The sequence below is a fragment of the Hyalella azteca genome, unplaced genomic scaffold (assembly GCF_000764305.2).
Source record: "Hyalella azteca isolate HAZT.00-mixed unplaced genomic scaffold, Hazt_2.0.2 contig11898, whole genome shotgun sequence".
NCBI lineage: Eukaryota > Metazoa > Arthropoda > Malacostraca > Amphipoda > Hyalellidae > Hyalella > Hyalella azteca.
In genome coordinates this window covers 174,415-194,009 of record NW_025941874.1, presented here as the reverse complement: position 1 = coordinate 194,009, position 19,595 = coordinate 174,415, and the positions used below count along the sequence as shown (strand labels likewise).

At 35.9% G+C, this 19,595-nt stretch overlaps 1 protein-coding gene across 1 annotated transcript in view; it reads left to right on the top strand.

The window, feature by feature from the left end:
* The window catches only part of LOC108683078 (gamma-aminobutyric acid receptor subunit beta), a 133,889-nt gene that overhangs the window by 70,278 nt on the left and 44,016 nt on the right, over positions 1 to 19,595 (top strand). Inside the window, exons 3-4 of the mRNA XM_018172358.2 lie at positions 11,338 to 11,423; positions 16,378 to 16,445. Of these exons, the coding sequence (XP_018027847.1) occupies positions 11,338 to 11,423; positions 16,378 to 16,445 (154 nt within the window). The remainder of the gene's footprint in view (positions 1 to 11,337; positions 11,424 to 16,377; positions 16,446 to 19,595) is intronic.

Sequence of the window (19,595 nt, the reverse complement as noted above, 5' to 3'; positions counted from 1 at the left end):
ATCGTAATTTTGTTGGCCGAGACAGGCTGTGACCCTGGAGCTGTCATTACATATTAATTTCCTGCATTAACAGGCACGCGCTATATAACTCGCTGGCCAGTCGAACCAATCTCGCATCGATCACATTGTTATATTCGCCAGACTGCAGGACCGTCTGGGTCATATATAAGGATATTAAATAGTGCTCGCCTCGTCAGATATTAGAATAGATTTGCCATTATGGGAAAATGTTGGGAAAATTACAACGAAAATGAAGGAAAGTACGGAAAATGTTGGGAAAATCCTTCAATTACAGGAGTAATTGAAACTCAATCTTAAAGGTCTCTTTTTTTCTATTGTTCGGAAAACGTTTATTACACTTGAACGTCATGGGGTATTTAAGACATCGGCAATAAATTTATTTTGTTTCGACATCCGATCTTATTAAAAATCGAACATGATTATTAGTGATATCAGTCCAATCGGGCACAATTATCTGTTGGATGGATCCAATCATGCATAACTGTCTGTGATATCAGTCCAATCAGCCTTAATTGTGAACAAAATCCATTCAATCAATCAAATATTGTGGATATTAATCCAATCAGGCATAATTATCGGTGGTATCAGACCGATCAAGCGTAATTATCATAATTATCAGGTGGCATCAGTTATATCTGGTAAAATTTTCAGTCGTAATAACCGAGAATGTGGAAGCGAAATCTCCACATGTAATCACCAGCCGTCTTAATTATCCTGGATAAATTCACTTGCCATCTTATACTGGATAAATTCACTGGCTATCTTATACTGGATAAATTCACTTGCCATCTTATACTGAATAAATTCACTGACCTTCTTATACTGGATAAATTCAGGGGCCATCTTATCCTGGATAAATTCACTGGCCATCTTATACTGGATAAATTCACTGGCCATCTTATACTAGATAAATTCAGTGACCTTCTTATACTGGATAAATTACCGTACATTCCGATCCAAAGGTGATCTGATTGAGGGATGCTGATGCAATCTGCATAAATAATAATTTTCTAATTAATAATAAAAATTATCTGCGCAACTAAATTATAAAAAGTAAGATTAATGTTTCCAGGAGCCTGAAACTTATGTACTGATCAACCTTTTAAATTTGTACGCGACATGAATTACACAGCAGTGCAAGCTGAAACTAATTCAAACCGAGTGATCTTGATGTAAAGGTCACCAGAAATGCTCTCAGTAATTTAGAGTATTGGGGCATAATAAATAGATTATAAGTGATGAGAATTATTTATCTAGAGTAGCAGTTAGTGAAATGGGTGGTCGTTACTCATACATTTTTGGCTTTGTACAAGCCCAGTAGAGCTACAATTAAAAACTGAATTATAATTGTTTCATATTTTTCGTGCAAATTGATGAGTTATTTTTATTGGGGAGAATTCTTATAAATTAAATTGAACTCAAATGGATCATCAGTTGCCGTGTTTTGTTTAGCACTCAATCGATACAAGGAACGAATGTTGAAATTTTGAAACTTAATTCAATGTAATTCTAAAGCCACCATCGAGGTTGAACTTTTTTGTATTAATTCTCAAAATAATAAATTTTTGCTTCTAAAGTTGCCCAATAACCATGGCTTGCAATGCTGAGATTAGCTTCTATGATTTTTTATATTTCTTAAATCAAAAGTTATAATTTAAAACGGTACTTTTGCCTAACAAACTATACAATGAAAACAATTTTTTAACCACGATCATTTCTAGTAAATACTTCATTCGCTACGGCTCACTTGACTTCGACAATTCAACTTTTGACTTAAAATTTAATCTCGTAAAAAATTCCATTCATTGTGCGAGCCTCGCGAGAAATGATTACCGAATACAACGAGGAAGTCGGAGGTGAGCAGCTAGTGTGTAATTCAGGTGAATGAGGCTGCTGAATAATTTAAGTGGCTCAACGGCATGCAATGCGCAACGCCTGACTATATGCCAACTGCAAACATCAGACATGTACGAGTCAAACATTACGCAAACATTAGTCAAAGCTGAGGCAGATATGAGTCAAACATTACGCAAACATTCGTCAAAGCTTAGTCAAATATGAGACAAACATGAGTCAAATATGAGGCATTATAAATGATTCAGACATGAGTCAAGAATGAGGCATATATGAGTCAAGCATGAGGCCAAAATAGGAGTCAAACATGAAGCCAAAATATGAGTCAAACATGAGGAAAATGTGTCAAGCACGAGGCTAACATTAAGCAAACATGAGGCTAATATGAGTCAAGCCTAAGACAAACAATAGGCAAATATGAAGAAAATATGATTCCAACGTAAAGAAAAAACGAGTTCAGCAGTCATATAATGAGTTAGTTATGAATCCAAATGAATCAATACTAGCCAGAGACGCGGAAAAAATGTATCAATCAAGAGCCAACCATGAGTCTCACACATGAACAACACATGACTCAGTCATAAGTCAAACAAAAGCAACATATGTCTCAGACATAAGTCAAACAAGAGCAACATATGCCTCAGTCATAAGTCAAACAAATGCAACATATGTCTCAGACATTAGTCAAACATGAACAACATATGCCTCAGCCATAAGTCAAACAAGAGCAACATATGTCTCAGACATTAGTCAAGCATGAACAACATATGTCTCAGGCATAAGTCAAACATGAACAACATATGTCTCAGTCATTAGTCAAGCATGAACAACAAATGCCTCAGTCATAAGTCAAACAAGAGCAACATATGTCTCAGACATTAGTCAAGCATTAGTCGTATTGATTGACTGCACGCACTCGCAATTTCTCTACCATTGCCAGTTATACGGTCAGTGTTGTATGATGAACTTTCGTGCGCTAAGTGACATATGCCGGACTGCTGCTTAATAAGATGCTGCATTAATGCTTAGGAATTCAGTGGAGGTAGAGAAAAAGTTTTAGTTGCGATGAAACAAATTCCAAGGTCAGTTTGATCAATTTGACATCTTATATTATTGAATTAAAAGATTGAAAAGTGTCCGTACTGCAGTCAAGGTTTTAGGATTTTTTCGCATAGAACGAGCGAGTAGCTTATAATGAATTTGTGCGAAAATTCGGTAATAAATTAGATACGCATGTGTAAGAATTTGCCTTTTTATCCGATGCAAATAAAACATGACTTTCTGACTTTAAATAAAAATATCAGCCAGGTTTTTTTTCATGTACATCATGTATCGTTACTGTAATCATGATATAAGATTCTGGATAAGGGTTTAATTTCACGAAATCATTATTACAATCAATAATTATTGATCATGAATTTTCCTTGAAAAATTTGAATTTATTGCCTGTGAATTATTGTACAACTGCAAAAACGTGTCCGACTGGAACATTACCTGAAATTTCATGCAATGAACCTCAATCGATTATTCTCATGCATGAATGTCTGAAATTACCAGTGCGGTTTAAGAAGTGCCTTGATTCAGTCGGGATTCTGTTTTATTTATATATATGATACGCTTTTAATTTTGCGTTAGTTCGTATTCCGGCGCCGTGCATCAGTCTTTCCTTGTACTTTAAAAACAATTCCGTAAGTGCAGCCCACCTCTGCCTGCGACATTCTTTCAAGGTGACCCCAATGTTTGACCTCAAACGTATTAGGAGTTTCTTGCGAGATAATGATTTCTAACAGCTTTATTCTCTGTCACGACTATTCGCTTTGTTCCTATTTCCCATATACTATTCCTATTCCTATTTGCATATATTCCTATTTCCGCTAGATTGTTCTTCAGAATTTCTTGCCGTGACGTCAGGTAGATCAACCCAACACAGATTACTTGCTCCTGCACCACAGGAGCAAGTAATTAATTAAGTAATTACTTGCTCCTGCTCCTGCATCGCCGTACTTGTTAATGAGACCCAAACCTTCATTAAATGCTCTTACAGTCTCTGTTTAATATAATATTGCATATCCGCTCTTCATAACGTCGCAACTCGCTCTTCATAACCCGTCTCAACACCTACCGCTCTAGTATCAAAACGCTACTCTAACGTCACTCTAGCATCGCAACCCTACAGTCGCTGTTCGCAATAATTCTGCAACCCACTCTCTATAACGCCGCAACCCTCTTCAACCCCCCTCCGCCCTGGCATCACAACCCTGCAGTCACTGTTCGATATAATTCTGCAACCCACTCTTTATAATGCCGCAACCCTCTTCAACCTTCTGCCGCCCTGGCATCACAACCCTGCAGTCACTGTTCTATATAATTCTGCAACCCACTCTTTATAATACCGCAACCCTCTTCAACCTTCTGCCGCCCTGGCATCACAACCCTGCAGTCACTGTTCTATATAATTCTGCAACCCACTCTTTATAATGCCGCAACCCTCTTCAACCCTCTGCCGCTCTGGCATCGCAACCCTGCAGTCGGAGTTCTAGTACCGCAACTTCGCTTCAAAGCGCCTGCCAGCACAGCATGATCATCAAAGTGCCCCTCGGCTTCCTGGAGTGCGGTACCCAAAACGGGCACTGCAGCGCATTAATTGCTGTCAACAGTGCCAGTCCTGAAAAACGGGGCAGAGCGTCAACAAAATTACTCAACTACTGTATTCCTTAAGAGCTCTTCCACGTCACTGCGCCAGTGGGGGGCGAAACTCCCGGTGATGCAGAGAAAGGGGATCTCGACACGCTACCTTGGCTGCAGTGCCAACTTAAGCGGTGTCATTACACAGTAATATCACCCTTCCTCTTGCCCTTGAGCTCTTATTTCAAAATAGTTGATTGTCACGTAAAGCTGAATTTGCTCAGGGGAGGAATTAGAACGCACTTTGAGATTACTTTTTGATCGCAGAAGTTTATTCTAATTAGAAGTTGTTCACATAGCGCCATTGAATTTTAATTTGGTAACTGAACTTTGTATCAAACAGTAGCTGCCGCTTTCATTAGGTTAGAAGCCGTATGAATGAGATTTTTTATAGTTATGCCTCTTGCCTATGAATGAAGTGAAATTATGTTATTAATCTTAGGATATTATTAATTTTTAATCCAATAACCATTGTTCTTATGAGATCAATGATGATATTGAATCTTTTTCGAAGTTTATAAGTCTTATAACATTAGCCGATGAAATTAACGCAGATTATGGCTGGGTCATTCAAATTTTATATCAAACCTATATGTTTTCTTCAGTCTTCAGCATTGATGTGGTAATATGAAAACCACTTACGGCAGAACGATGCAACTTTTTAATACATTCTTTATATACATTCGCCTCTCTGGCATTAATTCTCAAAATGCATACGAGTATTCTTACTTATTACTCAGTGAATTAAACAAACTAAGTTTTGAATTTTTGTTTTCAGGTTTGAACGGCTCTCATGCAACGAATAAATGCAGTTTATTTGGTTTCTTCGCTTATTTCCAGTCGCTACACCTGAAATTCTTGACAGCGATGCCCTCACAAACCTATAAATTTTCATTTGGATAAAATGATATTCAGGGCTGCAGGATAGCTGGTATACTTCGTATTCAGAAATAATAATTTATTTATTGATAAATATAACAAGAAAATGTTTGAGCACAGCATTTCATGGAGATCATGTTGATCTCGTCTCCTCATCAATGAATATTTGATTAAATGGTTAAATACTTAATTCGGTAACGAATCAACACATAAGTCTGAAAGATCTTAAAGTTGTAATGCATGCTCATTATATCCCTGGCTTTGTCACCCACACGAAATATATTTTATAAATACAAAAATTTAATTACTTTCGGTAAGGAATTCTGCGGCTCAGCCGGTACAATACTAAAGCGTAAGCCCCAACTAGAGAAGAGCGTTCAATTATTTAGCCAGAAATGCCTAAATTCCTGCAGTACGAGGCCAGTTTATCTGGGTTTTCCTACTAAATTAAACCAAATTCTAACAGTGATATGCTGAAATTAGCTCGCTTTTTAATTCATAATTAATTTACCATCATGCCAGTGGGCAGGAATTTTGCTAGTAAACAATTAGCCGCGAATAAATAATTCAATACTCTTAGCAATTCCTTATTCGTGTTAGCCTGGTCCCTCATATTTTGATGTTTGATTTAATTAAAATTGTTCACTTTTTAAAATTTCGTATCGGCTAAACGAGTTTTCTCATTAAAATTTGTATCCGTAATTCGAAATTTTATGTATTACAGTAATATTTTTTAATCATATGTATTTTATTATAAGTTCAATATACTAGAATTTAGATCTAATATAATACAAGTTTGGTTATGCAATAATTGTGAATCTATTATCTTACAGTTAACAGTTAACACCGTTAAATTTAGTGCTAATTTTTCGTATTATTTAGCCTACCGATGCATAAAAACGATCATCTTAATAAACAGGACGACATCAGCGTGGAATAATAAAAGCAATGTAAATTTAGATATAAAAATAACAATAATAAAAGTAATGGATATTTTTATTCAGAAACGAAATTTTCCTTCAAACTGAGTGGAGTAATGCAATAAGGGCCCGTATATATAAATCTTTAATTGATATTAATGCAACAAAATCAGACCCAAATTTGGTAATTATTGGAACGACAGAATTTAGGAGATGTTGTCTATGAATACTTTGCTGACCGTGATCAAAAATTAAGTTGCTAAGCAAGGAAATTGTCAATAGCGAGCAGCACAAACACGGCTTCACGATCCTAGTAAAAGAGCAAAACGTTGAAAGACGTCAACTGAAAACAACACAATAAAAAATGTGTAAATGTTGCTCAGGAAGCAATACATGTAAAGTATTTTATTTAGTGACACAAATTAAACAAAGTCAGGAATAGAATATTGTTTTTTTTTTCTACAAATGTGAACCATTATAGCATGTGTACAATCATGTACAACCATGAAATTTACGTTTGTTCGCGTTCGGTGTGAATGTGAGAACTGCAGGTGTATGCTTGCATGCATCGCACGGGACTTAGCTTAGACGAGAGATGGTGGCGTGGCGAGAGCTGTGTCATTGCGACGCAGACCCAAACACTAAGCTTTATCCCCGCCCCTAATTAACGTTATTCTATTCTATTGAAAAAGGTGCTCATTAAAATTGCGAGTGCCATTACAAGAGCTGAAAGAGCGTTGACGAGCCTCGCTAATTATGCACAGTAGAGGAACGCGTTGTCGTCAAGTGCTAAGCCAGGGGGGGCCGAAACTGCCTTTCAGTCCTGATAGCAGTGAACCAAAATATTTCATACCATAATGTGCGGCGCAACATTTAAACATTTTTATTTCATTCTGTGACACTATTTGTAGGGGTTAACTAGCAGAAGTTCTTTGAATGACAACTGTGCACATTAGACTTGGGCCATTGACGGTGGACGCAATGCAGCAATTGAAATCATCCACCGAATCTTCACGTTCAAAATCAACGATCTATTCTTACTGCAAAAGAGGCGAGATGGGTATGCTCATGGTTGAATTAATACAGGTATGCCATTGTGCACTCATGGTAAATAATAACTGGACTGGCAGCTAACTTCGAATGTGAGACCTTCAGCATTATATAAAAGCCTTGGTCAGATTTCAATCTCTGCGGGAAGGATCACTTCCCGCGACAGTACCGAGGCTGTTTAAAGTCTTGCATAGGGGCGGAATAGCGAAACACATAGTAACGATACTATACGGATTTATATAATAATGCAATGTTAATAGGTTGCAGTGGATTTTGTCCGCTAACTGACTTTAAATTGGTCACTTATCTGCCCTTTTTCGAATCTCTTTTTTACTTGGACGTGACATTTCATCATGAAAATATGAAATTTATTGGCATTGTTTAACTGGTCGTTACCTACATTAGGAACAAGGAATGGTTACTTTTGGTGTGTATTCATCGTGGCAACACCCGAATACAATGTTTTTGAATTGACAGTTTCAAATAGGAGCTCAGTTTTTCCTAGGATAATATACCAATTATATCAATTAACTATACGCCAACATTGTTCTCCATGTATGGTTTCTGACTTATGATTTTTACCCTGACTGAACATTATCTATAGTTTCTGACTGAACATATAACTGTTCAATTCACCTGAAACGATGACTGAAAAAGTTTACACTTGAAGGCTACTCAGACCGAAATGCTTTACGTCTTTAGCATAAACAATAAAGTATTATTTTTTTATAATTGTAGTGTAAAGCTATACGGATTTTAAAAAATATCAATTTGATATAAAGATTTACAAAATAGCTTAAATTACTTCAAGCAGCTTGTCTCAAACTGAATGCCAACAAGGAATATTTCAATTTTTTTCAATTTCGTCAGATTGCATACAATATGAACTTTGGAAATAGAATCGTTCTGATTCGAATATTTATACATAATCCGTTTTCCAAAAAATTATTCTAAATATTCCAAAAGATTAAGCTGTAAGTGCTTGCTTATCACTTTTATATTAATGGATTAATTTCAGCTTCTTTGATGTGTTAATTAAATGTTACGCACTCTGCGTAGCAAAGATTGCCTGGTCCAATTAAAATGAGGACTGGGAGCAGTTTCAAAGAATATCCTGACCAGTTTCGCTCAAAGCCTTTAAGAATGAGCGAACTTCTTTTATGGCCACATAATTAATTTTTTACTGTCAGAATCATGAATCCGCCTGCCTTGCCGCTAAAATGAACCCTAGTGAATGGTTTCCTTTTATTTCACGAAAAGTTAATTACTCAAGTCTAATAATGAATTAAAACAAAAAGGCAAGAAGCCTGAGTGCGAGAAATAAGGGTGCTGGGAGCTTTTAAGGCAGCCAACAATGAAATGTTAGGAAATTTCCTTGGCGAAAAATTGATCGCTGGGGCAGCTGTGGAATTGAATTCTTGCAATAACCGCTTGATTGAATTGCATCATATTAAAGTCTTTACGCCATCTAAATGTGTAAAAGCAGATTTTTAGAATCAACAAATTTTTGGGATACTAGAAAGATAGAAACTTTCTTGAGTAATACAATTAAATTGGGGCGCGTTTTTCGATAATAATAATAGTTCATGTTTCAAATACATACGATCAAAGGAGCGTTTCTCCAAAATTAATGCTAACATTGAAAATCTCGATTTAAGTTATGTTATGAGAAAATTCCTTTGATTGTGAGTAATCCGATATTAATTTCAGTGAATCACAATAAGCTTCTCAAGACTCCCAATGAATAACTACCAGTGGACAATAGTCGATATTGTCATAAGAAGCTGCTACTGATGGGAGCTGAAATTAAATTCGACGGAAATTGGACCATTTTTTGACAAGACTTCCAATTAAAATTTACTTCATTCACTAACAGCAAACTCACAGTGGCTAAATAACAAACTCGTCCGTTTTGATGCAAATTGACAAGCATTGATGATGATTGCCCTCACTACCCGCAAGCAGACCATGCAAAACAAACTATACAATATATACATCAGTGCCATCACACTTTCGTGACCACCACATACTCCAGTCTGTGAATTCTGATCTATTATCGGCTACACAAGCCACTGCGTTGGTCGGACCACATCTGGAAATCAACTTACAAACAGCAAACAAGATCGCAACTGGCCGCGCCATGCAGCAACCACGTCATCAGCATGCGCATGAAATTCGGTGAGCTTCTCAGCTGAGATCAGAAGACGCATTACCTTGTCAAACACTGGACGTGATTGCTGGTCGGGATGGCATTGCAACGTAAAGCCGTGGCAGCAACACTGGCAACTGATAAGTTTCATCAGGGGATGGATTTTACATCGGTTAAATCGAAAGGATTCATCAAAAGATAGTTTGTACACTGGTCCGAGGGAGCGGATTCATCAAAGGATGGAATTTGCACTTATACGATTGAGAGACATCATCAGAGGAGGGTTATTAACACTGGAAAAACGAGAGGATTCGTCAAAAGATGGTTTTTACTCTAATACAAATGAATGGATTCATCAGAGTATGGTTTTTCCACTGGTATGAACGAGAGATAGGGTTTATCAGAGAATTGTTTTACTAGGGTGTGATCGAAAGGATCCATCGAAGGATGGTTTTGATACTGGTACGATCGAGAATAGTCCATCAGAGGATGTAAAGTCGTGGTTTCACGTGTCTTAGGTCTTCATTTAATAAGCAGTGGAAGTGTCTTGGGGTTTCATATAATTAAAAGTGAATGTGTCTTAGGCCTTCATGTAATAAGCAGTTTGGAAGGGTCTTAGGGTTTCATATAATTAACAGTAAATGTGTCTTAGGGCTTTATGTAATAAGCAGCGGAAGTGTCTTAAGGTTTCATATAATTAACAGTGAATGTGTCTTAGGCCTTCATGTAATAAGCAGTTCGGAAGTGTCTTAGGGTTTCATATAATTAACAGTGAATGTGTCTTAGGTCTTCATTTAATAAGCAGTGAAAGTGTCTTAGGGTTTCATATAATTAACAGTGAATGTGTCTTAGGGTCTCATGTAATAAGCAGCGGAAGTTGCTTAGGGCTTCATGCAATAATCCGCAAGACAAAGCCGTGCAGAATCCCGCCCACGCCGTCCGTTAAAGCTATCGCAGGATACAGCGTCAGGATAACGAGATCCGCGCTTCCTGGTTGGCTGCGGCCAGAACAAGAGGAGAGCCAGCGCTGTAATGGAGCATCTCGTGACGTATTGCTTCGCTAATGGGCTTCTGCAACCATTTCTTTTATACAACTCCTGATCAATGGAAGCTTTTGCCTGACTTATCGTGCTAAGGATCTCGCCATAGGAAGTGCCTGGCTAGTAAAAGTCTTGGAATAATTAGGCAAAAAGTGCCCGATCTGTACGAGGATAATGATATGGATGTCGACTCCATCTTTCATGTTGCTAGATGAGGAACAAAGTTCTATTAATTCTTGTCAGGATTATTTCTTAGTTATCAGTGCCTAGCGGTCCTGTGCTAATTTTGTTATTTATTTCCTAGATGGAAGTATCCGGTAAGATAGAATTTGTCAGTATTAGGTTAATGTAACGAACATATTTTCATATGACGGAAATAACGGATGCTGCCTGTAGTAGGATTGTTTTGAATTAATAATAAATTCGAAATTATATTAAAGACTATTATAATTTTTTTCCAGACAATTTATTCGACTGTGCATTTAGAATTATCACAAATTCCTCATTGTATGCTCTCAGATTTAGTTGTATTATTAGGTTAAATTATAAAAGCAGGGGCTTTAAAAATTCCAGACTATTCTCGTTTCCTTTATTATTCCCTGCACATACTGCATAAAAGAAATAACTCGAAAACCATTCTTCAACTTCTCAAGTATTTTCGTGTAAAAAATCAAGAAGTTGAGTAAAGAATGTTTTTGTCTGTTGGCTGTTTTCTAATATTATTGTTTTCGCTTTCCAGGGCAATGACGGAGACCGTAAACATCTCAGCTATCCTGGACTCCCTGCAGACAGGATACGATAAGAGAGTGCGACCAAATTATGGAGGTGAGCTAATTTAATCTACACAACATCTTCATCATGAGCACCAAGTCTGACAAATAACATTGAAAAGAAAATCGTTGAGCCCGAAATCTTTAAGACTATATTCAGCCGGTGATGAGACAGCATCATATACAAATTTCCCTGAGTAGAATCAATTCACCCTAAGAATCCCTAAAATCTTAAAGAAAATTTTGGGCGGATAAATATCACCGAGATTATTATTGTTATTGAGAAAACATTCCCTTTATTAAACCGCGGTCAGTCGCAAGCGATGTCATGATTAAATTAAACTCCTATGATTAGTTAAAACACGTTTCTTAATGGCGGCCAAAATCATATTTCCTCGATGAAAAATTAGCTTCTAGGAAGACATAGTCAGCAAATGACGTTTAATGTCCCTCTTATTAGTATTAGAGTCACGGAGAATACTAGAAAGCCTTCCTCTAAATACAGAAAGAACGAACCTCCAATTCCTCGCTGGCAAACGTCCAGCTGAACCCTCCGCGTCGTGCCGGCCTTGTAGCTCCAGAAATAAAACACGTTATTTTTCAGCACTTCCCACGTGCTTCCGTAACAAATATTTTAATTTGTCTGAATTGCTAACAATTTGCATCAACACGGATTGTGTTGATAATTTACATAAGAGTATGGGGAGATAATGAGGGAGATAATGTTGATAATGAGGTCAAACGTGAATATTTTAAATGTGATCGCCACAACTGCATCATATGTTGATCGTTAATCACAAAGATTTTATGCCTATACATCCTACAAAATTATGATTAAATTAAAACATGATCTCTGACGATGTTTCTTCGCCAATGTTTCCATTATCGTCCATTACGCTGCATTCATTCCAATAAATAATTGCATTATCTCCAAAAGGAAGCTTTTGTACATCGTAAGTATAATGTTTATTTGTGTTTACAAAAATGCATTTAATTGCATTCTTCTTGCTCTCTGTCTTTCCAAATATTTAAATCTATCATCATGACTTATGACCATTACTGAGTGTCTGGAATTCTTACACGAATATAATGCGTTATTTTCCATTGTTTATTCCGAAGAAAAGTTCTTTAAATAAGTCAAAATTAAACATTTTCGTTTATTGTGGCATTTTTACTGACACTGTGACGATTATCTATCTCCCTTACTTTGAAAACCTGATGGATTATTTGAAAATTTAATCATTAATAATCATATTATTATTTGTTATACATAATTAATCAAATTATTCAAACATTTATATCATCCTGATTTCAAAATGTATATTTATTGTACTGTTAATTCTTGCCGTGTAAATTTTCCATTATAATTGTTGAAAGAAATTAATCCAACTTACAAATTTACCCAATTTTGCCTAAAATAAAAATTATATGGGATGTTTAATTATAAACATGTATTTAATGATGAGGAATATTTCAGGAATAATTAAGTCTGTGGAAGTTTTGATTTCAGACGCTCATGCCTGGTCATTTTTTCTATCACAATAATAATAATATAATAATGGCGACCCCTATTTTCGAGCCGCCATACGAGGCAAATACAGGCTTGAGACCAACAATTATTTAACGACTTATTCACAAAATATAAGTAATTTTACGCGGTCAACTTCCTTCTACTACTGCATAAAATAGACTGAATTTGTTGTCTAAACATGAAATTTCGAAAAAAATTCTGTCTAGGTTTGTAGGTTTGAATCACAGCTGTTGACGAGAAAGACTCAGAAATTAACACCCAAAAAGTAACATTCAGAAAGCAACATTCAGAAAGCAACACTCAGAAAGCAACACTCAAAAAGTAACACTTTAATACTGAGAAAGTAATACTAATATGATAACACAGAGAATTTAATACTGAGAAAGTAATGCTGATATGACAGCACACAGACGGCAACTCTATACAGGTGTAGCAACACAGAATATATGAGACTCTTCAATTAACACAGCAATATATGAGACACAATTAACACAATTCATACATTGATGATATCACAGTATATAGGCTACTAATAAAAGTCACACAGTGCAGATAGCACATCACACATAACACTGATGTGATATCACATAAGAGGCCACAATGATACACAATAGTTTCTAAACGAAACAAAACAATATATATATATATATATATAACAGGGTAATACCATTGCAAATCTACTTTGAAAAATTATGATTGAGTTTGAATTTGCTCGCTCACAAAATGTTCTCAAATATTTTGGGCTGACCTCATGAATTGTCAGGATTTAACGTACATCTCTCAGCGTTTTCATCTTGAATGTGTGTGTAATACATTAACCTGACTTCAATTTCATAAAAATATTAACAACACTACGAGGAAAAATTGTTATTGCATGACAAATTTCTTTCGAGATCAAACATCCTACGACAAATAAATGCGCATATAATAAAGTGGGCTTTGGCTTCAATATTCATCTGCCAAAAAACGTTACCTGCCAAAACATAACTCATTTATTTCAAATTTTAGGCTCGTAAAATGTGTTCAGTTATCTTTTGAAGAAGCTTCAGTGAAACTGCTTCGTCGGAACACCATTTCGGTAGCTTTCCTTGGATTTGCAGTGCCCTATTTGAGGGCGATTTTTTATAATTTTTCCGCCCCACAAAATATGATGATATTTACTTAAATTTAGACGGAGCTTTACATCGTTTGGCTAAAAAAACGCAGCATTTTAATTCAAATCCCGTAGCGTAGTAAGATTTTCCGACGCATCATTAAAATGGCACTGATTTTTAAATATTTCAAGTAATTATTTGCATTGTGAGCAAATTATCATTGCTGTTGGGTGCACTGAAACCTTCAGAAGTGTGTTAAAGAGAATTGTGTATTTGGAGAAAAAGAAATAAATGGTAGAATTTAGCTCCAGTTTGCCTAGTCAATGTCATAAGTAATTTCTTTCCAAATTTGAGAATGATACATAATACAGATATTATTTTAAAGAATGATCTATCAATTTTTATCTCAATGTTATTTTTAACTCGTGTTTCGTGTTCTTGTACCTATACTACAAAGGGAAATAGCTGATATTCTCCGTCAATATTCGTGCACTCCATAGTATTTTTAGAAAAATAATAGTTGTACTCCTCGCTCGCAAGCGCAGACTGGAGACTCAAAAAGCCGATGCTTGATAAAGTGAGAGCTCCATGAATGAATTTTCATCTAGAAAATTGAAATCTATGTAAAATACTTTACCTTACTTTATATTATTATGTTAAGTCTCACTATGAATCTAGTTAAAATTTTGGATCAGAAGACGAAATTCTCTCAGTCGCAGAATAATGTATCAAGACGAAATTCTCTCAGTCGCAAAATAATGTATCAAGTCAATCAGAATAGTGACAATTGAGAATTCTTGAAGAAAAAATCCTTTGATGTAGAAGAAAAATATATGGATGACGCAGGCGCAGGCATCGTTTGTCGACAGCCAGGCATTAGCTTACAGCGATACGGGGTAAAATCGCGACCCAAGAGCCCAAAAGTAAGTTACCGTCGGCCACCGTCAGCGTTTTTTGAGCTGACAGTGGCAAAATTACTGCCGCCCGACTGCCGGCTAGGCCTTGCGGGTCCAAAAATACCAAGAATGTCCGCTAAAATGAGCAATAAGAATATCGACAGGTTCTAAAAATGCAACGTTGGTGGACGTTGGAGCGGCTCTCTGGCAGGATACATGCAGGTATGAGACATCTTTTGATTAAAATAACCAGTGCGTAAGAAAATTTTAATCACAAGGTTGGTCAGTGCAAGTCTTCGCGTCAATAACATCCTGTTAAGTGTCATTCGTTTAAAAATTTCTTTACTGTCATAACACGCAATCAAGTAAATCGTTCTTTGAAACTCAAGTTTTCAATGCTTGCAACCTTCTTTTTGCGAGTAGTAAATGTTTCTCAATCCAATATTGATTCTTCCAATATCTAACTTCGAATCCTCTAGTTGCCAAACATGGGGCTTGAACAGGTCATAATACACCAAGATTTATTTTCTACGAGACTCTAGATATATAAAACATAAAACATCAACAGAGACACATAGATATTACTTAGTCATAAAAAACTACGATCAATTTCATTATCGACACACAAAAGGCTAGGATTAACCGAAAGCAATAGTGTACTGTATAGGATAATTAGTTGTTCATGGATATATGTGTTTTCACATACACACGAAAAATCGATGTATTAAAATGTACGAATAATAATTTATTTCTATCCTCCATACAATCCATACAAATTAATCTTTCTCGTCAACCGCTGTTGTAAAAAAATCAGCGCTTTAGCTCCCATTAAAAATTTTTCACAGCAAATTTTTAACGAAAAATAAGTAACGTGTAAGTGTAACCCAAAAAGATGCTGTAAAATTCCGCCAGCTAATTTGTATCGATTAGAATTATTAATCTATTTAGTTTTAAAGATCATAAATTATATACTTTTGTATGAAACTGTAAACTGATTATATCATTTTCTGTCAATGTTTTCGAATTTTTAATTTCATATTGTGTTGTAGAATATACAACAAAATGTACAATATAAAAAATTCTGTTAAAACAGGTTAAACAAAATTTGCGAGCATGTCACAATGAAAATCAATGAAATCTGTCAACTAATAAAAACAAATGAACCTCCATAGCATGTTAACATGTTTCTGAGAATAATATCTCATAAAAATTTATTTATTGTCACTTCATGATTAATTCATTTGACTACACCGCGTATCACAATGAGGTGAACATGTTTCTCAAGCGTTCGGTCAAGTCATACATAAAGCAATAAAAATTTCTAATTGCACTTGATTTAAATTAAAAGCATATATAATTTTTCAATCAGAAGACCATTGTATTAATTAAATTTTAACATTGTAGATATTTTTCTGTGTAATGAATAACCTGTTTTGATGACCAATTAGATGCTGAAATTCGTGGCCCTCGTGGCTGTTGTCTTTTCAGGGGCGCACGTTGACGTCGGTATAACGATGCATATTCTCAGTATTAGCTCGCTCTCTGAAGTCCAAATGGTACTTACATCTTTTCGTATTCAGAGCAGTACAGTAAGACATTAGTTTTAAGGTGCCTCCATATGCGGGTTTCTTTCGTGGTCTTCTGAAGAATTAATATTACATTCTATTAGTAATGTTAGTTTGTAAAACAGTAAATGAAGTACGCAACTATTATGAAGACTTTTGATTATAAAATTTCATCTAATCCGACAAACTTTTTGATATATCAAAATTGCATTTCATTCATTTGGTTTTATAAAAATTTGGTAATTAATTATTATTCATTTAGTGTTCTTCCAATTACTCTCTATTCAAAATGAGAAGATCTTTTTAGTATTTTGGTAAGGTGATATTGTCATCAGGTGATGGCAATAATTTAATTCTCAAATAATATTTCCGCAAACGAGAATTTTCACTGTGAAAATGTTCATGTTTCCTGATCACCATTCAATTCACTCACGTAATTGACGAAAGTTGATGGACACATGAGCGTTCGCCAGGAGACCACGAGGCGGGTCGTGTACGGAGGCGCGAAGCAGTCGCCACTTCTGACAAAATTATGCAACGCGAGAATTATCTCGAAGCACATACTACATTAAAATAATGAATTATAGTCCATATAATTTTATAGTATAAAATATTCCCCCTATCTTTCGTTCAAATTGAGAGAAAATTTAAATTGTTAATCCCAAAACTATCATTAAAGTTATTTTCTACTGAAAAACAAATTTTGAATGAACCATTATACGTCTTGATGCGACATAATCTTTCAGAAGTTGACGAGTTTCGCAAGTGACCCACTAAAGGCAATAAAAATACACTTGCCTTCTCTGGGAAGATCGATCTCTTGATGGAAATGCAAGAAAACTTTGAACATACACGACAATATTTTCTGGCAACTACTTCTGGTTTACTTCTTTATCCGCTCGACACGCCTTCACTTTTTAAATCTCTTTCACAGCGTTGCTTGCATTCCCATAAGCTGATCACGATGAAGTGGTTCTCCGTTCCTATTTGATATCAATTTGCTTCGGTGTTGATTTTAAATCAAATTTCTTTCAGTTGTTCAACAATAATGAATCGTTGAGCGCTAATACGGCGCTGACATGAACCGAAGACCACTTCGGATTTTTGAAATTTTTTGGGATGATCCACCGTTCCTGTTGTAGAAGGCTTCCTCTCCTAAGACATCGTTCACGTCCCATTTAATTATTATATTCCATTTTAAATGTCAATGCAATTACCAGTTCATTCTGAATTTTGTGTTTTTATCCATGAATGTGACTTTTAAGTGTCCCCTCTTGCTCTGTGACAGGCATCAGCGAATGAAGCCTTTACTGTTCAGGAAATTATGGTTCAACCATTGAATTTCGTGTGATTTTTTGTGCATTTGTCAAATTCAAGTCCTTGTGACTCTAGCTATCGAATTGGGTTGTTTTTTACAGGTCAGCCCGTGATTGTCGGAGTAACGATGCACATTCTGAGCATCAGCTCCGTGTCTGAAGTTCTCATGGTATATGCCAAATACAGCACCAATATTAAATAAATTTAATATGTGGCGACCATGCAATGTCGTGCTGATACCCTCACGAAGTAAAGCATCGGTTTATTGAAGGCATTTTCTCACATGTAATTTAACACATATAGCTGAAGGCATAGCTTTTTTTGCGCTCTGATAATGCAAAATAATTTTTAACATGGTATTGAGAATCGGTGTCTTCCATAAACTGATTACTTTGCTAGTCCCCGTATCATTTTTGTGCTTTATTCAGCCTTAGTCAATTGCAATCCCATCCTTTTCAACCCACCTTTTGCCACTATGCCACCAAGACCACTGCCATCTTTTGTTTCTTCCACCACCACCATTCCCACCAATGTTTTCCGCCACAAATACTCTCACCACCTTCGTCGTCTGCTCACCATTCCCACCACTTTGTCACCACACAACCTGTGCAACACGACACAGTAACAGCCATGCATGCTTACAACCACCAGGGGTATGTCCTCTTGCCTCGGTTAACGAGTATTGGAAGACGGCCCTAGAGACCGTGTAATACAAACATCGTAGGTTTACAGCAGTTTTATGCACAGTGCACAGCTTGCTTTGCGTGCTGAAGAAAATTCGTCTTGTGCTCACTTACATTGTCTTGGCAGATTTTATCTTCTTTTTGGCACTGTTATTACTTGAGGTTTAAAGTCTGGACTAACTGCTAAAGTATTGTTTCAAAAAGGCGAATTTCCCTTAAAGAGAAATATCGATCTTGGTCATTAAAGTACAAATATCAGAAAAAAAATTTATATGTTAACGAAATAGAATGTCAAAGATATGTTTTTCAATTGTGTCACCTTAAGCAAAATCGAAAACTTTGTCTCAAGTGTCACACGCATTGCTCACATTAAATTACGACTTTTTAACACCTACACATTGATTATCATAATGCTGCATAATTATCAAACACATTTCCTTTATATAAAAAGCGTTGTTAATCTATAAACGGTTGAGCTCACGAATTAATATGTAAAGAAAGTGGGTAGAAAATCCACGGGCTTCGTAAAATTTTTCCACATATGTTATGTTTTTGTTTTCATGCACTCAATTGCATCATTATGTGCCGTAAAGTAAACTAATTGATAAACACTTATTCTGTACAACTGCTGAACACAACTGCGACAGGCTCAAAAGGCAACTAACTTTGCTGCTTCTAACTACTGTCACTTAACCTTCCCGTCTGAAATACTAGATGACATAGCATACAAATGCATTCTTCTAATACTTTACTTTCTTTCTGGACATGACGTGAAACACCGGTTCTTCCTGTACTATCTTCTTTTTTGTAGTGAGTTACTTGAGTTTATTTTTAATTCTGATTCGGGCGATTTTAACCTAGGATGATACTCTATGCTACTCATATGGTGATCTTAATAATATTCAAATTATTATCATCTTGATCGTTATTGCTTCTTTTTACTACTCCTACTAAAGCACTCACCGTTGACTAGTCGATGAGAAGGTAAGGCCCATCTTCTGTACATCAGTCCTGGAAGTCAATATCTGATTTTAAAAAAACTGTCGTTATGTCACTTGAAACTCGTGACTACTGCAAAGGCTCGACACCAACCATATTTCTGGGTAATCTTTGCCATCAATATAATGTATGATATTTATTT